This window comes from Triturus cristatus, chromosome 11, assembly GCF_964204655.1.
Source record: "Triturus cristatus chromosome 11, aTriCri1.1, whole genome shotgun sequence".
NCBI classification, from domain to species: Eukaryota; Metazoa; Chordata; class Amphibia; order Caudata; family Salamandridae; genus Triturus; species Triturus cristatus.
The window spans coordinates 1,007,476,948-1,007,497,275 of NC_140594.1; the positions used below are offsets into that span (position 1 = coordinate 1,007,476,948).

The 20,328-nt window shown below is 45.0% G+C and overlaps 1 protein-coding gene across 2 annotated transcripts in view; it reads left to right on the top strand.

Moving 5' to 3' along the window:
- Positions 1-20,328, top strand: part of SERPINI2 (serpin family I member 2) — a 100,373-nt gene that overhangs the window by 44,841 nt on the left and 35,204 nt on the right. For both annotated transcript variants that reach the window (XM_085635183.1, XM_085635184.1), the window contains exons 4-5: positions 7,369-7,563; positions 7,648-7,840. In XM_085635183.1, the coding sequence (XP_085491309.1) occupies positions 7,369-7,563; positions 7,648-7,840 (388 nt within the window). The remainder of the gene's footprint in view (positions 1-7,368; positions 7,564-7,647; positions 7,841-20,328) is intronic.

The following is a 20,328-nucleotide window of genomic DNA, read 5'->3' on the forward strand; positions in this document are numbered from 1 at the left end:
TTCCCATACGGCACAGGGTCAAGACTGATTTGCATATGGCTGGGTCCAAACTGGAGTGGCATGGTGAGCAAAAAAACGATGGCTTTAGGCACAGATCTCTGTACTGGGGTGAATGTATGACATTATTCTGCATTCTGTCCATCAATAGTTCTTTTTGCATGTGTCACCCCGAGTGGGACGGGTATGCTCAGACGTGAGTCCTGTGCTCTCCATGCCACTGGAATCAAGCTATCCTGGCTGAAGAGGGGTGAAACCCCGAAACCGGTCCTTGGATGCCTGTTTCCAGTCCAGGGAGGACCTGGCCTGGCAGTTCGGGCTGGACTGTTCCCATAAGGCACAGGGTCAAGACTGATTTGCAAATGGCTGGGTCCAAACTGGAATGGCATGGTGAGCAAAAAAACAATGGATTTAGGCCCAGATCTCTGTACTGGGGTGAATGTATGACATTGTTCTGCATTCTGTCCATCAACTGTTGTTTTTGCATTTGTTCACAAATATATGCCTACTCATAATCCAGCCACCTGTTGTGTTGGGACAAGGGATGCCCCACCTTTCGAAGCAACTGAGGGGGGTTAAAAGCAGAGGAACCTGCCACACATCACCCAAGTGGTATTGGCCATGAGCTGACGGGGGGAGATATTAAAAAGACCTGAGGCCTGGAACTAGTGACTGAAAGTGAACTACATTGGTGACGGTTCTGTGTTCTTTTGCCACGCGTGCGCTTTCATGTTCAGGCTGTGCTCAGTATTTAACAAATTGGCGACGAGCGTGAGTTTCGTTTCCCCACCCGTGCACCCGATCTGGTATTGCGGCTCACCTGCAATACGCCACCTCCCGCTGGTGCTGCCTGTGCCATATGCCTCATAGTTACCGGCTGCCGAGAATAATCATGTCTGCTCCCCGGTCTCGCCGCACACCACGGTATGCAGTTGCTCATGCCCATTGAGGTGAGCTGCATTGCTTTTTAACCCTGATGGTGAAACCTACAAAATAAAAATATTTTGGTTCTCACCACTCAGTTTTAACTTCACCACACTCTTTTTCCTAAATTAGCTTATTGTTTGCGCTGCTGTTTTCTCACTCCACTCACCGCATAAGGGACTAAAAAGGATCTCCTTTGTATACAGCCTCATCTTTACATATAACATCCCTGGACTCCTCCCTCACAGTGAAGGGGTTGTAGCCCTCGGTGGAACTAGGTTTTTCCATCGGGAGAAAGAACTCAATGATGAAGCATGTCACCTAGGATGAGTGAGGGTTCCAGTCCTATGTAAAGGGAGTTTTCCTAGTGGGAGTTTCCCGTAACTAACCTCTGTCACTTGTCATCATTGTTCACTCTTAGACCCAAGATAGTTCTTTGTGTTTTGTAGTATTCTTAGGGTTCTTCAACGCCACTCCCACTGGCAGGGGTTTTTACCACAGAAATCTCACATGAATCAGGTAACACACGTGTCAAGGTATATGTCACAAAGAGTGACTCTGAAATGTTACTGAGCTGTCGAACGGCGGAACAACTTCACCTAGTTTCTTTTACTCTGAGTGTGCACTTTGGGAGTATACACGATCTGCTGACTGAATTCTTGCAGTTATTTCAAGGTCTTAGTTGTCTAAAAAAAGTCTCATACACCTCCACATAGAAGGGTCGATGCAGCCGGTTGCACTCAGATATTGCCGGTTGGCCTTCCATCTGCGCCTTAAGGTAGAACAAGAACAGAGAAAACTGGAACAGGCGGACATCATTGAGTAAGGAGAGGGTCCTACACCTGGGCGTCCCCAATTGTAGTCGCTTGCAAGCCTAAACAGCCCGGTGAAGTTAGAATCTGCCTCCACATGCGACTACCCAACATGGCCATCCGACATGAATGCCGACTGTGAATGATATCGCAGCAGAAGTGAGTGGTTCAATATGGTTCTCGAAGATGGATCTCCGAGCAAAATACCATCAACTGTTACTGGCTCTAGAATCTAGAGCCATCACAACTTTCTTCACACACATGGGTCTAACAAGATACAAATTCTTCATTTTCAGGGTGTCAAGTGCGGCTGAAGTCTTTCAAGATACCATCAGGGGCATGTTGGCTGGTCTTGAAGGGAATCATCAATGTTAGTGATGACATCCTACTGCATGCCCCAACCATTGAACAGAATCTTGACAGGCTCAAGGTAATATTCAAGCGCTTTCAGAACAGTGGACTCACCGTGCACCGTAGTGTGCCTTTCTCCAAAAAAAAATTTCATTCTTCAGCTATCATTTCTAAGAACATGGGTTCATGCTAGATCCCGCAAAGGTTCTGAACATTCAGTCAGCCGCAGCGCCAATGAGTGTTACAGGCATCCGCAGCCCCTTGGGGATTGTCACATACTGTGGCCGATTTATTCAAAATTTGACTACACTCACAGATCCTCTTCAGGAACTGACAAAAGCAAATGCAGTTTGAGGAAGGGGACCTGCCCAGAGGAAGCATTCCAAGTGACAAAACAAGCTCTGTCAGCACGAACCATGCTGGCTTACTTTGAGTGTCGCAATGAATCAGAATTATCCATGGGCGCCAGCCGTACTGGCCTGTGGGCAATGCTCTCTTAAAAACAGGTCAATGGTGAATAGGCTCCGGTGGTGTACACTATTCATGCTCTAACATATACGGAGCAGCGTTACTCTCATATTGAGAAGGAGGCTATTGCAGTCCACTGGGGTGTTGCCATTTTTACCTTTACGGCCATCCTTTTATAGTTCACATGGACCACAAGCCATTGATACCTCTAGTCACAGGGTTCTCGTCAAAACTACCTCCCAGGATCGAAAATGGATCCTTCAGTTACAGGAATACCGTTTCACAGTAGTGAGTTATCCAGAGTCTCAAAACGCATCCGACTATCTCTCCAGGTATGTGAGACCAGCCACTATCGGTGAAGAATCAGATGCAGAAGATGTGGAGGAGTACGTGTGAATGATGGTAGAGTGATCCAGGCCTCTGCCAATCTCTCTGGATGACATTAGCTGCTACCCAGTCAGATGACTGTTTTTAGTTAGCAATATCAGCAGTGTTTTCAGGAAACTGGCACACTCTCACTCACCAGGCCTCTCCTCGAACAGATGATGCCCAATTGACATTTTCGTCACCACATGATGTCGAGCATGAGCTTGCTGTGTATCCTGAAGGAAGTCTATTAAGACATCCTTGATTGGTAATTCCGGCATCACTGCAAAAACAGGTGGTCTATTTAGCCCATTACGCACATCAAGGAGTGGTGAAGATAAAGTCCGGGCTCTGATGCAAGGTCTGGTTCCCTGGTTTAGATGACTGGTTGGAACGCACTGTGATACAATGTTCCATGTGCCAAGCGGTTGGCCCGGCAGATCCACCAGCACCTCTCATCACTGAACTCATTCCTCTTATTCCTGGACACCAAGCGAGTGCTGATTTTGGAAGTCTGCCCACTGGCCGACACATTTTGGTAATAATAGACGATTTCTCAACATACCCGGAATTTGAGATTCTAGAGTCAATGACTGCCGGCCAGACCTTAGCCTCGGTGGAAAAGGTTATGGTAACTCATGGTCTGTTGAATGAATTCAGGACTGACAACAGTCATCCCTTTTCTAGTTAGGAGTTTGCTGAGCACCTCACTTCACGAGGCCTTCATCATAGGAAGATCCTCCCCGCTGGCCTCAAGCTAGCGGTGGGGCAGGACAAATCATGCAAACTTTAAATAAAGTCCTGAGAATTGCATTAGCTAACGGTCAGAACATGGAGTGCTCACTTTATGCCTTCCTTCGTGAGTACCATCTCACTTCATATGCCACCACTGGAGTGTCCCCTAGCACTTTGTGCATGAATCGGATGGTGAGTGGTACCAGTCGTGGCTCGCAATACTCGCGGGTGTGGGCAGGGGCATCGTGCGTGGGTTACCATGGGTTAAAAAAAAAAGAAACTTACCTAAGCGGTTCCCGCTCCGTCTCTGCTGGAACGCACAGCCCGCTTTCTTCTCTGTCTTTCATCTCGCTGCTCCAATGCACGTGACACATGCCACCATTGCGCTTTGTTAGACCTTTCTTTTTCATTGCCTGAAATTTCTGATAGCTTCCAGAAAATTCTGTACTGAGTCTGCCCAGAGTGCACAGCAGGCACAGTCGGCACACTGTAGTGCTGGTGCTTGAGGTCAGACCCTGTCCTTAGCTTTCTCCCAAACATCTCTCTATCCTATTATTATCTGGCTTTGGTGCCCTGTAATCACCTGCATGAACATAGGGTGTATTATCTTAAATCCCTCCTTCCTGGACGGAGACGCCAGGCTGTACTTATGGAGCAGGCGATAAGCTTCCTGTAAAGGCGGCAGTGCCCTGTCCTGGGTCGGGTCCAGCGCCAGCTCTGCTCCTGAACAGGAACAGGCATGCTCCCTCCCCTCCTGTAAGCCAATCACAACGTTGCAATTGCAGCGTTGTGATTGTTGCGGAGTCCCAGACAGCGCCCAGCCGGGCACCTGTAGGGAAGCCATTTTCTGGATGTAGGCATCATGCAGCCTACATAGAGAAAATGTAGAGTGCTCATGACTGCTTTGGTCAGCGCCAGGGCCGACCAAACAGTGAGGATACTCCTCCCGACCCGACCGGACCACCCACCTGCCCTCAACCAGGCATGCCCTCCCACCCACCCCCAACCAGGCATGCCCTCCCACCCGCCCCCATCCAGGCATACCCCTGCTTTCTCGCAGCGCGAGCAGCAGAAAATAAAATTGTATTTACAATCCCATTTTATTTTCTGCTTCTCACACTGCAAGAAAGCAGTGGGGCGGCGCTCCTCCACCCTAATGGATGAGCCGCTGCTGGGTGGTATCATTCATCATATCGTGGAAAACTTCTGAGATTGGAGAGAAGGCTGCAGAGGCTCTGCAGCAATACCATGCATGAAATGACAGCACATCAAGGAAATGACGGGCCAAGCCGTGGCATTTTCAAATTGGTGACTTGGTACTTGTCAAGAATCGACGTATGGGAAGCAAGTTTCTTTTGCCGTTTGAGGTTGAGCCATAAAGAGTGAGTGCTGTGAAAGGAACTATGATCACTGCCCAGAAGCAAGGGGAGAGAATAGCAAGGAGTGTATCTTTCTTCCAACTGTACCGACAGCCGGAACCTGAATCAGAGAGCACTAGCGGTGTGTCTCCTGTGATTGATTCTGCAGAGGATGAGGACAACATGAGAAGTCTGCAAAATGGTATTTGCTCCTCCCCTATGTCACTGCCGAGGGCTCTTGATGTTCACCACCAGCAAACCAATTCCTCAGTGTCTCCAAGGAATTATAGGCGAGACACCAGTGGTGCAGGTCCAAGTGCAGGGGGTCACTCAACCTTTAGATGAATGGGACGGAAGTGAACCAGCCCTAGTTGGCACTGTATGGGGAGATATGACCTACGTCCCCTACCAGTGACCTCCAAGGAGTTAAAGGATTTTGTCTTAATCTGATTTTTTTTTTTTCTAATGTTCAATTGTACTACTGTGCCTGGGTAATTTTTTCCTTGTTATTCAGGTAATGATAACGGCATCATTTATGACAAAGTTTGCATGATGTTTGTAAATGATCAATCGCCATGCCATTCATAGCATATTTTTGATGTTTTGTTTTGGTGAAGGAGGTAGGTAGTCTTGGTAAATGGAACATCCCACCTTAAGAACCAATTGAAGGGGAAAAGCGGAGAAACCCATCACGCATGACCCCAGTAGTATCGGCCATGACTTGATGATGTGACCTCGTGGTCACAAAGTAAACTTAAACATTGGTGTTGGCTATGCGTTCTTTTGCCACACATGCACTTCCAAGTTTAGGATGTGCCCCGGTGTTTAACACCAACCACTACATGACCACCTACTTTCAACTATTAAATCTATCTATGAAAGTAACAAAACCATAAATGCCACAGTGGTCAGCATGGAGTCTAGAAAGAAAGAAGAACAGTACAGAGGCAAAGCACCAGGAAAGCAGAAGAGTACTCATGTGGATGCCAATTTCTGTGTGTCCATCCCACCTTGTCAGGAGGGAGTCAACACCCAAACCTTTCATCAGTTTGGAGAAAGCCCCTCCTTCTGACCTGATCAATAAGAGAATACTACAACAAGGTCATTGGGGCATCGTGTGGGTCTGTTGTCATCTCCGCACCCCTAAGCAGCCTAGTGGTTTGCGGTAAAGTTGTGGAATTTGCAGACATGGATTTCAGAAGTTCAATAACTAGCTGAGATGACCTTCCCACCAGTACAAATAGATGTAGGTGATGTGAGAACAATATCACCACTGAGTTTATGGTTCTAGCAGTACACTAGAAACCCCCACTACTGGCTATGCCACACAGTTCTGAAAGTATACATTTTTTGTGTTACCTATTTTGTCAGGAAAACACATTTTAGAAAACATTACATATCAAATCTCGAAGACCAGTGTTACCTCTCCTTAATTTCTTGACAAGCAAACTTGAATTGAGGCATATCTTGTCTGCTATGAGTAGCAGAGCTTGGTTGTCACTCGTGACATGTTGATGATCAGTTTTGGTGCATTAATTCACTTATTTTTGTGTCAGAATGCCTTGTCTGACAGCAAACAACAAGAGAAGACATATATTTTTTAAATTATTAATTGAATATGTATTTTAAATGGGAAATAGTTAACTTACTGTTGTACTGTAAGTAATTAAAATAATGCGAATAACTCATTAGTGTGCCGAGTTGTCTAGCAATATGGTTCAGTGATTAAATGCGTTCAGTAATGAGATGCTGGACAGCTGTTTGATACCCGGCAAAGCCACAACATCCTTCCAAGTTCAGCAAATTGTGTAGTACTATATCTGGTAAGTGTGACAGCTGTTAATAAGCACTTAGAGGTGCTGTATGGAGCATCGTATAAAAAATATTGGGCCAGAGTTATCAAATTATTGCGTTGACCTTGCGTTTATCTTGTGTCACACAAGATAACGCAAGAGCAACGTAACGCTAAAGTCAGATTAACCAAGCCATGGAAGGCCACCCTGCGTTGCCCTGCGGAGCTTGATAAATCTGGAGGCTGCACAGCCTTCATAGAGAAAATGGCCACCCTACAGGTGACCGGCTGGGCGCTGTCCGCACCAATCACAAAGCTGCCATTGCAGCATTGTGATTGGCTTACGAGAGGGGAGGGAGCATGCCTGATCCTGTTCAGGTGAATGTCAAACGTGGGACGAGGCGGCGTGGGGGCGTGGGACCCGGTCAGATAAGTTTTTTTTTGTTTTAACCCCCCTCACCCCCGCGCGACCCCCCGCCCCCTCACCCACGAGTATTGCGAGCCGCGACTAAACATGTAAGCATTTTTCAACATTTAAACAATTTATCTGATGTACTTTTCACAGGCAAAATCCACAACTTGATTTCTAGTGAAGACTTTGGAACTCTGACAAAACTTGTGCTGCTGAATGCAATTTATTTCCGAGGGGAATGGAAATATAAATTTCGACCAGAAAACACTCATTTGATGGAATTTACAAAGAAACATGGTTCTGTAACCAAAATACCAACGATGCATCTCCAGCTGAGAACAAAGATTGGTAATTTTCCAACAAGTTTTAAACACTTTAGTGTAGGTTAATATGCTGCCAGTTAACCGCATTTTTAAAATTCCTTTCTTTTAGGAACTTTTTCAGATAAGGATGTGAGTTATCAGGTTTTGGAATTACCTTACAAAGGAGAGGCGATCAGTTTAATTCTAGTGCTTCCTGCAGAACGTGTCACCATTGAAGAAATGGAAAAAGTAATTACAGCTGATCTGATAAAAGCCTGGATCTCTGAAATGGAAGAGGAGGAGGTGGAAGTGAGCCTTCCAAGGTGGGCCATAAAGCTTAGTTTCATCTGCTTTGTTCACTACTCCCTCTTCTTATCTGTGCTCTTGGACAGCCTTACAATGACATAACTGCTTTTGAATTCAGAACATTGGGTCATAGAAGTCATTATCACAGGCCACTGTTTCATTTAACCATAATACAATGCTATGATCCTTGGACACATTTTTTTTCAATATATATAACTTTTCATTTTTGAGAGCTTACATAGCAGGTAATTATGAACAAACTACAAATACATTTAAATGAAATATATGTAAAAATGTATGTCATTATTTGCATGCTTCTTTCGGGCTTGTTTTATTCTTGTTTCTTATTTCTAAAGTGGGAAGTAATGCATTATGGGAGAGAGGATCCACATTCACGGAGCCAGGATAATTAAGGGGTTTTACTGATGTGGGCTGATTTGCACGACTGACACAGTGGCTGCGACAAGAAGGTTGCTACTCATTAAGACACATTAGTTTGGGATTCTTCACCCAGATTCACCTGTTCATCCTTGATCATCACTATTTGCTTTCCTTTATTGGAGCAAACCTTTCCTCTGTGGCCCAATCCTCACTCTGACCACCCCGTCATTTCGCTATTGCCCTTCTTCTTGAGATCTCAGTTTCAGCCAAATTCACAAATGAATGAATGAATGAATGATGCTGTTTTGTAAAGCGCACAGCTACTCAAGAGTGTCCTGGCACTGGAGCACAAGTACGCATCAAATACACTGAAACCCTAATCAGAGGAGGAGAAAAGCCAAGTTTTCAGTCTCCTTCGGAAGATGTCCTCTGAAGGAAGCATCGGAAGGCCCCATGGGAGCTGACTCCAGGCCTTAACCGCTAAGAATGAGAATGCTGACTTCCCTTACTCGTATGCTTAATGCGAGGCACTACCAGCAAAGCGGCAGATGCCTAATGCATCGATCTAGTAGGGCAATAGGACAGTAACCTCTCTGCAAGATAGCCAGAGCTGGCCTGAAACACTGCTCTATGGACCAGCTAAAGAGATTTAAACAAAATCCATTTTCCTAATGGTTAACTGTAAGACCTGGCATCTTTTGGTGGGGTTTCCCCTGACTTTTTGCTTTCTGACCTCCAGTTTTGACTATGTGCTGAACTCTGTTTTTGCTGGCTTTAGGTTCAGACAGACCACAGGCCCCTCCGATGATTAATGCAGATGAGGGCTGAGAATCCTCAACTGTTATGGTGGTCCATCTCCCTAGAGGGAATGGACTTTACGGTGGATCAGAAAATGGCTTGGGGGACCATGCTTTCACTGCTCAACAACGAGGGCCTAGATCAACCTGTAGCCTTCATTTTTTTTTGTGTAAAATCATTTTTATTGGCATTTGTATTTTGAAAGTACAGTACATCATAAGCAAATTCTGGTGGAACATATTCTGATCAAGTATACATCTGATCATGGGGTAGAGTATTGTCTCAGTACATGACACCTTCAACTTTTCAATAAGTAGTAATGTCAACGTAGAGAGAGGTGTGAAGTGAGTCATCCGGGCATCTGATGAGCTGTACTGGGAGTCGGGTGTTCGCTCTCACCATCAACCCTACGCTTGGTGTGGGGCTATGCGCCAGTTAATGATTCAAACTGTACAAACCAGGGGGATAAAACTGGGGTACGCTGTATCTGATGGCATGTCGCATGGTAGGAATCCGCAAGCCACTACATTCTAGCTGATTCACGATTTAGGCACGCGCGGGGGAGGGAGCTGGAAGGGACTGCTGGGAGCGATTTATGTGTTGTCCATTTACGACCTCTAACCCCAACTCAGCCTGTGCCTGTTTAATGGTGGGACTACCGGGGTCTGCACTAGGGCGCACGTACGCCATGGGGGATGGGGCAGCCTGGGATAATGGCACCTCTGATGTTTCCTGCACAAAAGAATGGAAAAGGATAGCCCATGGCATGGACAAAGGATGCTTGCGGATTCCCTTGACTTCTTCGGACCGGAAACCTGTAGCCTTCATAAGCAGGATGTTGAAATAGAGGTGGAGCGCAATAGAAAGGGAAGCTGTGCTGTGATTTGGGTGCTATAGAGGATAAGACACTACTTGTTTGGGACTCACTTCCAGGTTCAGACAGACCACAGGCCTCTCTGATGGTTAATGCAAATGAGGGGTGAGAATCCTAAACTGCTGAAGTGGGCCATTCAACTACAGGGAATGGACTTTACAGCCAGACACTGTCCTGGAACTGAACACGCCAGTGCTGATGGTCTTTTTTCAGGCTCTTCCGCCTTAGTGATGAGAACTCCCAAAGGGTTGGCAGTTTTCACTGGGGGAGGGGGGGGGGGAGGGGGCACGTGCTAGGCCTGGCATCTTTTTGCATGGTTTACCCTGATCTTTTGCTTTCTGATCTCCTGTGTTGACTATGTGCTGAACGTCTTTTTTGCTGGCATAAGGACTCTGTGAAGGACTCTGTGCAGTTTTTCACTGATGACCAGTGCTAAAGTGCATGTGTCTAAAATGTAATGGCATTTGGATTCTCTGTGATTTGCTGATAAGTTCCTAGTACAGTGCACTACGTGTGCCCAGGGCCTGTAAATCAAATGCTACTAGTGGGTCCAGATCATTGATTGTGCCACCCACATGAGCAGCCCTTAAAACATGTCTCAGGCCTGCCACTGTGGAGCCTGTGTGTGCAGTTTAAACCTCTATCTCAACCTTACAAGTTAATCTATTTGTAAGGAATAAAACTTCCTTTATATTACAAATAGGTCACTCCTAGAGCATTCCCTGGACAGCCCATGGGCAAGGTGCAGTGTACTTACAAGGTAGGGCATGTACTTTTCAGTTTTACATGTCCTGGTAGTGAAATACTCATAATTTTTTTATTTTATTGCTGCAAGGCCTATCTCTCCCATAGGTTACCATTGGAGCTGCCTTGTAAGATGTTACAAGTGTAACTGTCAATTGAGAAACAAACGGAAGAGTAATTTTGGTGTCTCTGGACTTGCAATTTAAAAACACATCTTATAGTGAAGTTGTATTTTCAATTGCAGGCCTGAAAAGGCCACATTTAGCAAGTTGGAATTTTCTTTCTTTAGCCATCTCTGCCCTCTGCCTGTCTCTGTACTACACCTCTAGGTTGGGTGACAGCTGGACTTTGTGCATTCACCTGGACAGTCACAAACAAAGGGAGCTGAGGTGTTCAACTCACATCCTGATGGCCCATCCCCAAGCAGATGGGTCTTCCTCGGTTAGAGTAAGAGGGAGGAGATGACACTTGTACCTGAATAGACCTTTCTTTCAAGTCTTCCTACTTCAAAGGCTAGAATGGGTATAAGTATTGGACCTCTGACACCATCTATTCAGAACACTCAGGACATTCTACCAGGAAGAAGAGCTGTTGTGTCACTTTGAACCTTTTTTGCTGTGTTGGCCTGCTGACTGCTGCTTCTTGCCTGGGAGCAAGAGAACTGGACTTGACTCCCTACATCCTGGATCTCCAAACGTTCTTCAATGGCCTGTTGGGCTTGCCTCCTGTTTCTGAAGTCTCGGGGATATCAAATACTTTGCCTGCATCTTGCTGCCAGCACCTGGGCTCCTTTTCTGTGAGTCCTGCTCTGCCAAGTGGTGCTAAATCCAGTCATGGGCCCTTGGAAGTGAGTGTTTGGTGCTGCAACCCAAGGAACCAAAACATAGACACCAATGCGCCCATCAGAATCGGCACATTCCTCTGCAATATTGATGCATCACAGTTGCTTGCACCGAAGCCGTGGACAATCCTTGCCAACTGTGTGACGCAACAACCTCAACTTATAACTCAGCCTTCACTGCTATGGCTTTGGAGGTAAAGGGCACTACCCACACCTACTGCCCTTTGGAGTCCTGGAATGGCTTCAACCAGTCCCACACCAAAGTTCCCATCCCCAGTTTGGATGGTGTTGTAAATGAATGGTATGAGGGACAGTATCAAATGTGGCAGATAGGTTGTTAGAAATGGGGACCCTTGCTTCTAGTCAGGGTAAGGGGGATACAAACTTTAGATAACCCATGCTTGGCACAAGCAGATAAACTTATCCCAAAGGCAATGTGTAAAGTATTTGTACTCAAAGACACAGTAATACAGTGATAACAAAACACCAGTTTAGGAAAAATTAAATATCTTTATCTAAACTCAACAAAACTAAAATGACAAAAACCCAACATACATGTAATAAGATTATGACTTTAAAAAGGTTTCAAGCAACATGGTCTATAGAAAACGATGGATGCTTGATTTCTCACAAAGTACCTGTAGATGCGTAAAAATTCACAAGGTCAAACAGCTGCATAGAGGGGAAGCGTTGAGAAATAAAGAGATGCATCAGTTCCTGAGGCCTTGGGGAAGGGATGCAACAGTTCTGCTGCATGCTTGAGAAGTGATTCGTCGAATCTGGACTGGGGCAAGTGATGCATCGATTCCAAGATGGTTCTGGTCTGCGGGTGATGTGACGGGAAAACTTGCAGCACAGGTACAATGCGTGGAAATCCAGGATGCACTGGCAATCGAATGGGCAGCGGAAAGCGGCGCTTCATCGATTTCATTAGCCGCAACCCCACGATGCGTCAGTTCTTGCAGTTACAGGTGCTGCATTGTCTCTGCAGCGGCATAGCTGTAGTGCGTGGAAATTCTTCTCGTACGGCGGTGCTGCATTGGAAAGCCCACAAGAAGAGTGATGCATTGAATTCTTCAGTTTATTCAGGTTCTTCCTGCTCCCAACAGCAGTAACAACCTTACAGAGGCCCCAGACTGGAACAGGCACCTCCTGGCCGGCCAGAACACTAAGCAGCAGAGTTCAGGGGAGCTAGGGATGAATTCTTTGTGTGCCTGAGACTTCAGAGCAGGAGGTAAGCACACACTTGGAGAGTCTTCTTCAAGCTGATTTCGACAGAGAAATGAGGGAAAATTAGGAAAAAAGCGATGTGTGTGTTCTGCTCCTTGGCATCTCACAGTTCTTCCGATTTGATTAACTTAGTGTTCACAGGATGAGCTTGATAGGATCTTAGGCCATGGATTCCATCTGGTCTGTTCTTTCCACTTGTAATCTCATTATGTGTGATAAGTGGGCATTTGCTACCTCAAGCTCATGTTCTCTAGTTGCATCATCCTTTGGTATCTCTTTGCTTCATGGGTGTGCGTCAGAAGCCAATATAGTTGGTACAGCTATCACGTTTTCTTCTCTATGACTCCTTCAGACTGTCTGGGATATTATCTGCAAGAACAGATGACCCGCAGTGAGGTTGAGCCAGGGCCTCCACTGAATTCAGATTCTGAAATAAAGTGCACCTAGTCTGCATATGTTACCTTGAAATCATCTACCACTCTTCCACACACTCTTATTGCCAGATTCTAGGTAGGTTTCTTCCCACATTTGCCTCCATTCCCTTCTTTGCCAACATGAAAATCTCTCATCGTCCTCCTACACTCTTCTACAACTCTGCCAACTTTTACCTCCTTTCACTCGTCATACATCATATTGCACCTTCTGGCTCCTTATGCGTAATGCCCTTGACCTACAACTACTCACCCAGTAGAGACCAGCTTTCTCCACCATATCAGCCTATGCTACGCTGTACCAAACATTTTCTTGTCAAATATATTCTCAAATATATATCCTAAAACTCAACTCCCTAACCACTGATGGTAATCATGACATTGAATCCATTAATTAATGTTGTGTCTCTTTGCGTTACCTGGGATTATCTTGCCCCACAGTCCAATATTCTGTTGACCAGCCAGCAGTCTTGCTGTCCCTCCTTTTCTTGATTGTTCATCTTGACTCTTGCGCCTCACCTAAAATATCATCAGGCCCACTGTCTCTGCAAGTGACCTGCTCAATTCTATCTTCAGGTGTAGTTGATCGATTGGCATATATTTTCTGGACTATTCCTTTCACAAATTCTGCATCCTTTTCTGAATTTTTAGGGCCCCTTTCCTAATTAAATCCTGACTCCATCCCTCTGCCACTTCAAATACACCCTGCACCACAGGTTCTGAATGGCTAACCTTAAACTCATAAATACCTCAGTTTGACAGAAGCAGTGATCGCTAATGGTAAAATGATCACATCACAACCTTAAATTGTACCAACTACGCTTATAAATATAAATGGTTGAAATTCTTGCACAATGTGACAGGGCACTTTACCTTGTCTATCGTGAAGCCTGATGTGAAAAGAGCAGGCATGTAAATAAAAATAATATATAGTTACGTCACAATCAAATAAGGAATACTACATGGCTACAATCATCAGTGCTTTAAACACCAATAAAGAGGCATTCTACTTCCTGGAGAAATTTACGACAGCTCTCTCATGCCATTCTCTCAGATTTCCCTTTCACAGACCTTCAACCATGAGCGGGCCCTTTTCTTTAAGGAGAAGATTCCAACAATCCCAGTCACTTTCCCCATCCCATCTTAGAACACTCCTTCATTCACTGATCTCCATCCATAAGCATGTTTACCCTAAAATGTTTATGCTCTCTTCCCCCTAATTCTAATCCTTTTTTCAGTAGACAACTAACAAATAACAAAAGCCCAGGATACCCATTTGACCCGTTCCTACTCAATTTTTCAGAGTGATGAGTCATATAATAGATTCTGTAAAATGCAGGGTCCTTTCCTTCTTGCCTTTTCAACCAAGTGCTTTCTAATCTAACGTTGCATCTTTTACTGGCTATTGCCCTAATAATAAGAAGCAAGTATGAACTTTAATTCATTTAATTAGGGAACAAAGAATATGTATTAGGAGACAAGGTAGAATAAAGTATGTGGAAAACAGAAAGAAGTAGCTTAAATGTATGAAACTACAATGTTGATTAATGAGACAGGCAAAACTAGTTCTATGTTAAAACCTATTTCATTGGGTGACTAAAACACAACAGAGGGTCACGAGCGTCTGGCTATATTTCATTATTCTTTCTCATGTATACCAAGAAAAATTAGATAGATGCTCTGGTGAGTATCAGTGATATAAACACTAAAATAAAGAAGCTTGTGCGTGGTTCACAGGTCCTTCACATATATGCAGATGAGATAAGCAATTAGTTCAGTGAAGTCTTTACATCATGATGCAGCACTGAAACAGCATTATAACAGTATCACATTAATAACAGACAATGTCCTCTTGATCTCAGATTAGGGTAACCTGGCCTTTTGATACTTACTGGACCTCTCAGCTGCCTTTGTCACTGTTAACGGTCCAACCCTCATACATACTATACAATCTTGTATGGAATTCACTGGCAATTTCCTTGTGCCCGCCTTACATCATCAGTGATGTCATTAGTGATGCCACTGACCATGTCATGAGTGATGTAATATGTGAGGTCACAAGCAGTGCATTGCGGGTACATAAGTTATTGTTAGCTAAGTTAACTATAACTGCTGAATTTCTATACTTTTGTATGAGTGAAATCTGAGCCTAACTATAATGTCCCTGCAACCTTACATTTTTCGGTGAATTTTTAAAGGTTTTTTTAATTCTATTTCCTAACCATAACGTCCCTGTAACCTTCATTTTTTTCCGCGAATTTAAATGTTTTTTAAAATTCTATTTCCTAACTATAACGTCCCTCCAACTTTTGGTTTAACAGTGATTTTCTATGGTTTTAACTGTAGCATGTCACCTTTGAGAGTGGGTGTATGAGTGACTGTGTGGGTCTGTGAGTGCCTAGGTGTGTGTGAGTGGATGTGTAAGTATCTGTGTGGGTGTGGGTGTGCCTGTGTGGCCCTGTGAGTGCCTGTGGGGCTCTGTGAGTGGGTGTATGAGTGGCTGTGTGGGTCTGTGAGTGCCTTGGTATATGTGAGTGGATGTGTGAGTGTCTGAGTGGGTGTGTGAGAATCTATGTGGGTCTGTGAGTGCCTTTGTGAGTGTCTGGGTGTGTGTGAGAGCCTGTGTGGCTCTCTGAGTGGGTCTGTTAGTGCCTGTGTGGGTCTGTGAGTGGTGATATGGATTTTGGGCATTTACATATTTAGGGTATGTAAAAGCGAGAATTATGCACTCTGCTCTCACCAGGAGAGGATGAGAAAGAAATCACTCATCAAAGTCAACCCAGATAACATTGCGCTCCAATAGATAAATAATACAGTCACCTCCATTAAGGATTACAGATAGTTTTTCAGCATGGAAATCGAAAGGCAACACATTTGCTTTGCTTTCCCTAAGCCCAAGAATTTAGGATTGTTTGTGCTATACTGAATTAGAGCTTCCACTTGGGCACCTGCTATGTTTAAATTTAGAAGTGCTTCCGATTGAGGTTTAATTTCTGTGAAATACGCACCAGTGCCTGAAAAGAACCTAATTTTTTCCAAGAAGAGTCCCCAGTTTTGCCGAAAAAGTTTATCCGACTAGAGTGCTTCCATCTGGTTAATTAGTAAGTGCTACCTCACTGGGTAAATGTCTCGTGCATATCCTGCACTGTGGCTCCGTAAAGGACCACGTAGTAATGTTTCAAGTGACCTTGTGTGCATGTCATTTTGGCAATGTAATTGTTCCTTGAGCGTCTTCATCCACAAATTTGTGATAACCTGAATCCTTGTCAAGAGAAGACGACGAGGCTACACTGAGGTGAATCTCCACCAAACAGGGGTGCCTCCTCTTAACTAAATAAAACAGCTGGAAATGCAGCTCCCTGCGTTCAGGAGTAATCATTTAATCTCTTTGGTTGCCCGCATGTCTGTGGGCAGGGAAAAAGATGAAACGTATGCTTCCAGTAAATGGGAGCACTTTCACAGCTCCGCTTGCTGGAAGCAGGGTGTTTGCTTTCGCTCGGCAGGAGCTGTTAGCTCCAGCCGAGTGAATAGCTATGTCCCGGTGGTGGCATCCCGAGACATAGCAGGAGCCGGTCCTGGGGGGGTGGTGGTCCCCGGGCCTGAAAACGTCACAGGGGCAGACTGCCCCCCCTCCTTCTAAAAAATAAACAAAGCTCCGGGGAGGTGGTGATTCCCTGGGTCAGGGGTCCTTGTGGCCCCCTGCATGTGTATTTTAGCCCCAGGTAGGTGGTGGTCCCCAGGGCTTCTTAGAAGCCCAGGAGAGGGGTCTTCATGCCCTCCCTTCATTATTCAAAACAGAGCCCCGGGGTGGTGGTGGTCACCAGGGCTTCTTAGAAGTCCAAGAGGGGGTCCGTCCGACCACCCTTTATTAATTAAAGCCCCCGGGAGGTGGTGTTCCCAGGTGCTCAGGGATCCTCAGGAGGGGGGCCTATGCACCCCCCTCCTTTAAAAAAAAAAAATGCCCCCAGACCTGCCCCACCCTGGGGTCCTTTTCAAATCAAGCACTGGAGCCTGCCTTTGGTTTTTTAATTCTTTTTGCATGAATTCGCAAATTATTGTGATTTCACTGCAACATTATTTAAAAATATATTTTTTTGCCATGGAGGGGTTCTAGGAGGACCCCAAAGCCAAGGCTTAGGGGTCAAGGTATTCCTACCATGTCCCCTTTTCTTTTTTTGACGTCATTTTGTGGGACTCGCCTGAAAGCAAATCCCAAGATGGCTGGCAACACTTCCTGGTTGAAATGTTGACAGCTAATCAGAGCTCTGCAGATCTCTGCATGAGTTCATCATTATTCATGAATTAGCCCCGATCGCGGCTATACAAATTTCCTTTAATTTCTCAACAATGACTAAATGGATTTACACCAAATAACTGAAAGCATGATATGCATAACCAAATCTAAGTTTGTGCCAAATTCGGTGTAATTCCATCCAACAGTTCGGGCTGTTGTCATGTTCAGAACTCCAATGAGAATTAACATGGGAAACTCAACTTTTTTGACCCCCTTGCCTTTCTCAGCCCCCACTTGATGAATCTCCCCATTTTTTTCAAAACATAATTTATTGATTTTCCACATATATCTGTTATATTCAAACATGTTTAAGCATTTGTACATTGATACCATTCCGTTTAGTACTGCCTGTAACATAGTCATCATATTCTCTGACATGTCCTGCTACATATCAATGTCATGGTTATTCGTCTTCAATGCAATTGTATGTTGAGACATAAGTATGCAGTTATCAATAATAATAAACTTTTAACAAGTAACACCTATTCACCCACCCTCCCCCCATACTCTGGCATTCTTATTCACCTCATGATTTCCTTTACGCCCGTTACTGTTTGCATTTTTCTTTACACATTCTTGTGCACCTTCCCCATCTCTGTTCACTACATGACAATCATGTATATCTCCTCTACACTATAACCTACTGTGTGTTCAGGGTATCAGACATTTTGTCAGGGTTAGTGCTTTTAAAGGCTTCTAACATTATTTTCCATTCAATTGATATTGGATTTTTCTGCAGTCTGCGGGCTTCCTCTCTTTGTATGGCAGCGCTTTCGGCCCCATATTTTGCTGTGCCATGTGTATATTGCAGGGGGGTTAGCTGATTTCCATCGCATGGTAATAGATCTCTTAGCAACTATAAGTGCCAAGTCCAGGAAGCGTAGCTGGAACTTCTGCATCAACCTACGCTTACGGAGGCCCAGCCGGCACTCCGGCACTGAGCCGTCTATTTGAAGATACGTAGTCTCCTCTAGTATTCGTTTGACCTCTCCCCAGAACTCTCTAAGGCTCGAGCATGTCCACAACATATGAATTAAGCCTCTGCCAATTTGCATCTAGGACATTGATGTGTCGTGTTTGGATACATCCGCTGTAAGCGGTGTGGTGTGAGATAAGTTCTGTGCAGGACCATGCATTGTATTAACTTAAACTTTGCATTTCGTGATACCTTCTTTGGATGCTCCAGAATATCCGCCCATTCCCTGTCTGATATCTTTTATCCCACGTCTGCCACCCATTGAGCTCAGAGGGCGTCAAGAGTCATTTTAACGTGTGCCCAGATGCTCAAGTATAACCATTTGATAAAGTGACTTCCCTGCCCCATGTAGTATAGAGATTTGACTAGTTCATGCGTCTGGGGTTCTTCCCAGCGGAGGACCAGTATTTCTTAACAAATTGCAGTATTGCAGCGTGTAACATATATAGAGCGCTTATTGCCCCGATTGCTCGTATATAGTTCTCGTGGTCTATTAGGCTCTCCCCACTAAAGAGCGCCCCCACCGTCTCCACACCTGCATCTAACCATGCTCTGATTTTGTGTTTCGTGAGTGTACTGCTCAGTAGTGGGATCCCCAGCAATGGGATGTTGCCTGCATGGGGGGCACAGCTAGATGTATATTGCAGTGCTTCTCCCCAGCATATCAATGCAGTGTGTAATAAAAGCGATACTTTTGAGGGAGTTTAACACTGTGGTAATAATAGTGTGTGTAGTCCCTGTTCAATGTTTCGTATAGTAAATCCGATCTCTTGCAGGTTGCGACCTGCCATCCAATAGGACAATCACTGCAATTGGCTTGCATAATAATAGGCTTGGATATCCGGCACACTGAGGACTCCTCTGTTTGTGTCTATTTGTAATTTCCTAAGGATCACTCTGCGGCGGCCCGTTCCCCATATGAGATCCGATAATATAGTGTTAAGTGTGTTAAAAATAGTTGGAGGTATTATAATCGATAAATTGGTAAAGGAGTCGGGGGATTACCACCATCTTCGACACTGCCACTCGGCCCATCGCTGAGAGAGGCAACATAGTCCAAAAAGCGATCTTTGAGCGTATTCCCCTAATAGCCCTATTTAGGTTACCTTCTAGCATGTCCGTTGGGGATAGGTATATGTTGATACCCAGGTATTTAAACATGTGTTGTGCTACCAGTAGGGAAAGCAGCCCAAGGTTGATTCTTTCAGGGCATGAATGATCCTGGAAGAAGAAGGCGTTTGATTTTGATTCGTTTATGGCTAAGCCGGATATCTGTTGGAAACATGCAAAAATTCCCGGTATTGGGTGTAGCCCTCCCAAGAGATCCTGCGCATAAATAATTATGTCATCCGCATAAGCAGATATCAATTGCGTGGATGTGCCTATTGGTATCCCACACTGAGCCGCCTCCTGTCTCAGCCGAAGTGCCAATGATTCTAGTGCCAGTACGAACAACAGTGGGGACAGGGGGAAGCCCCACCGTTTGCCCCTGTGCACCCGGTATTCTCGTGAAATGTGTTTACCAGATCGGACCCTCGCCGTCGCGGCCTCGTACAACAGGCGTATCCATCGGAGATAGTCGGGAGACAACCCACATTTTTCAATATCCTTGAACATATAATCCCATGACAGCGTATCAAATGCCTTGCGTAAGTCCAGTGCAATACAACCAGCATTTTTGTATTGTTCTAGATTAGCTGCCATTATACGGTGCAGCCTCCTTATATTTAATGACGTGCTGCATGCAGGTATGAATCTACATTGGTCAATGTGTATTAACCTATTTAAGTAGGGTTGTAGTCTGTTTGCCAAAATTGTACTCAATATTTTGTATTCTGTTGCCAATAACGATAGTGGGCGATACCCCGATATGTCAGTCGTATCCCTCCCTGATTTTGGTAGTGATACTACTAATGCTTGTACAGTAGTGCAAGGG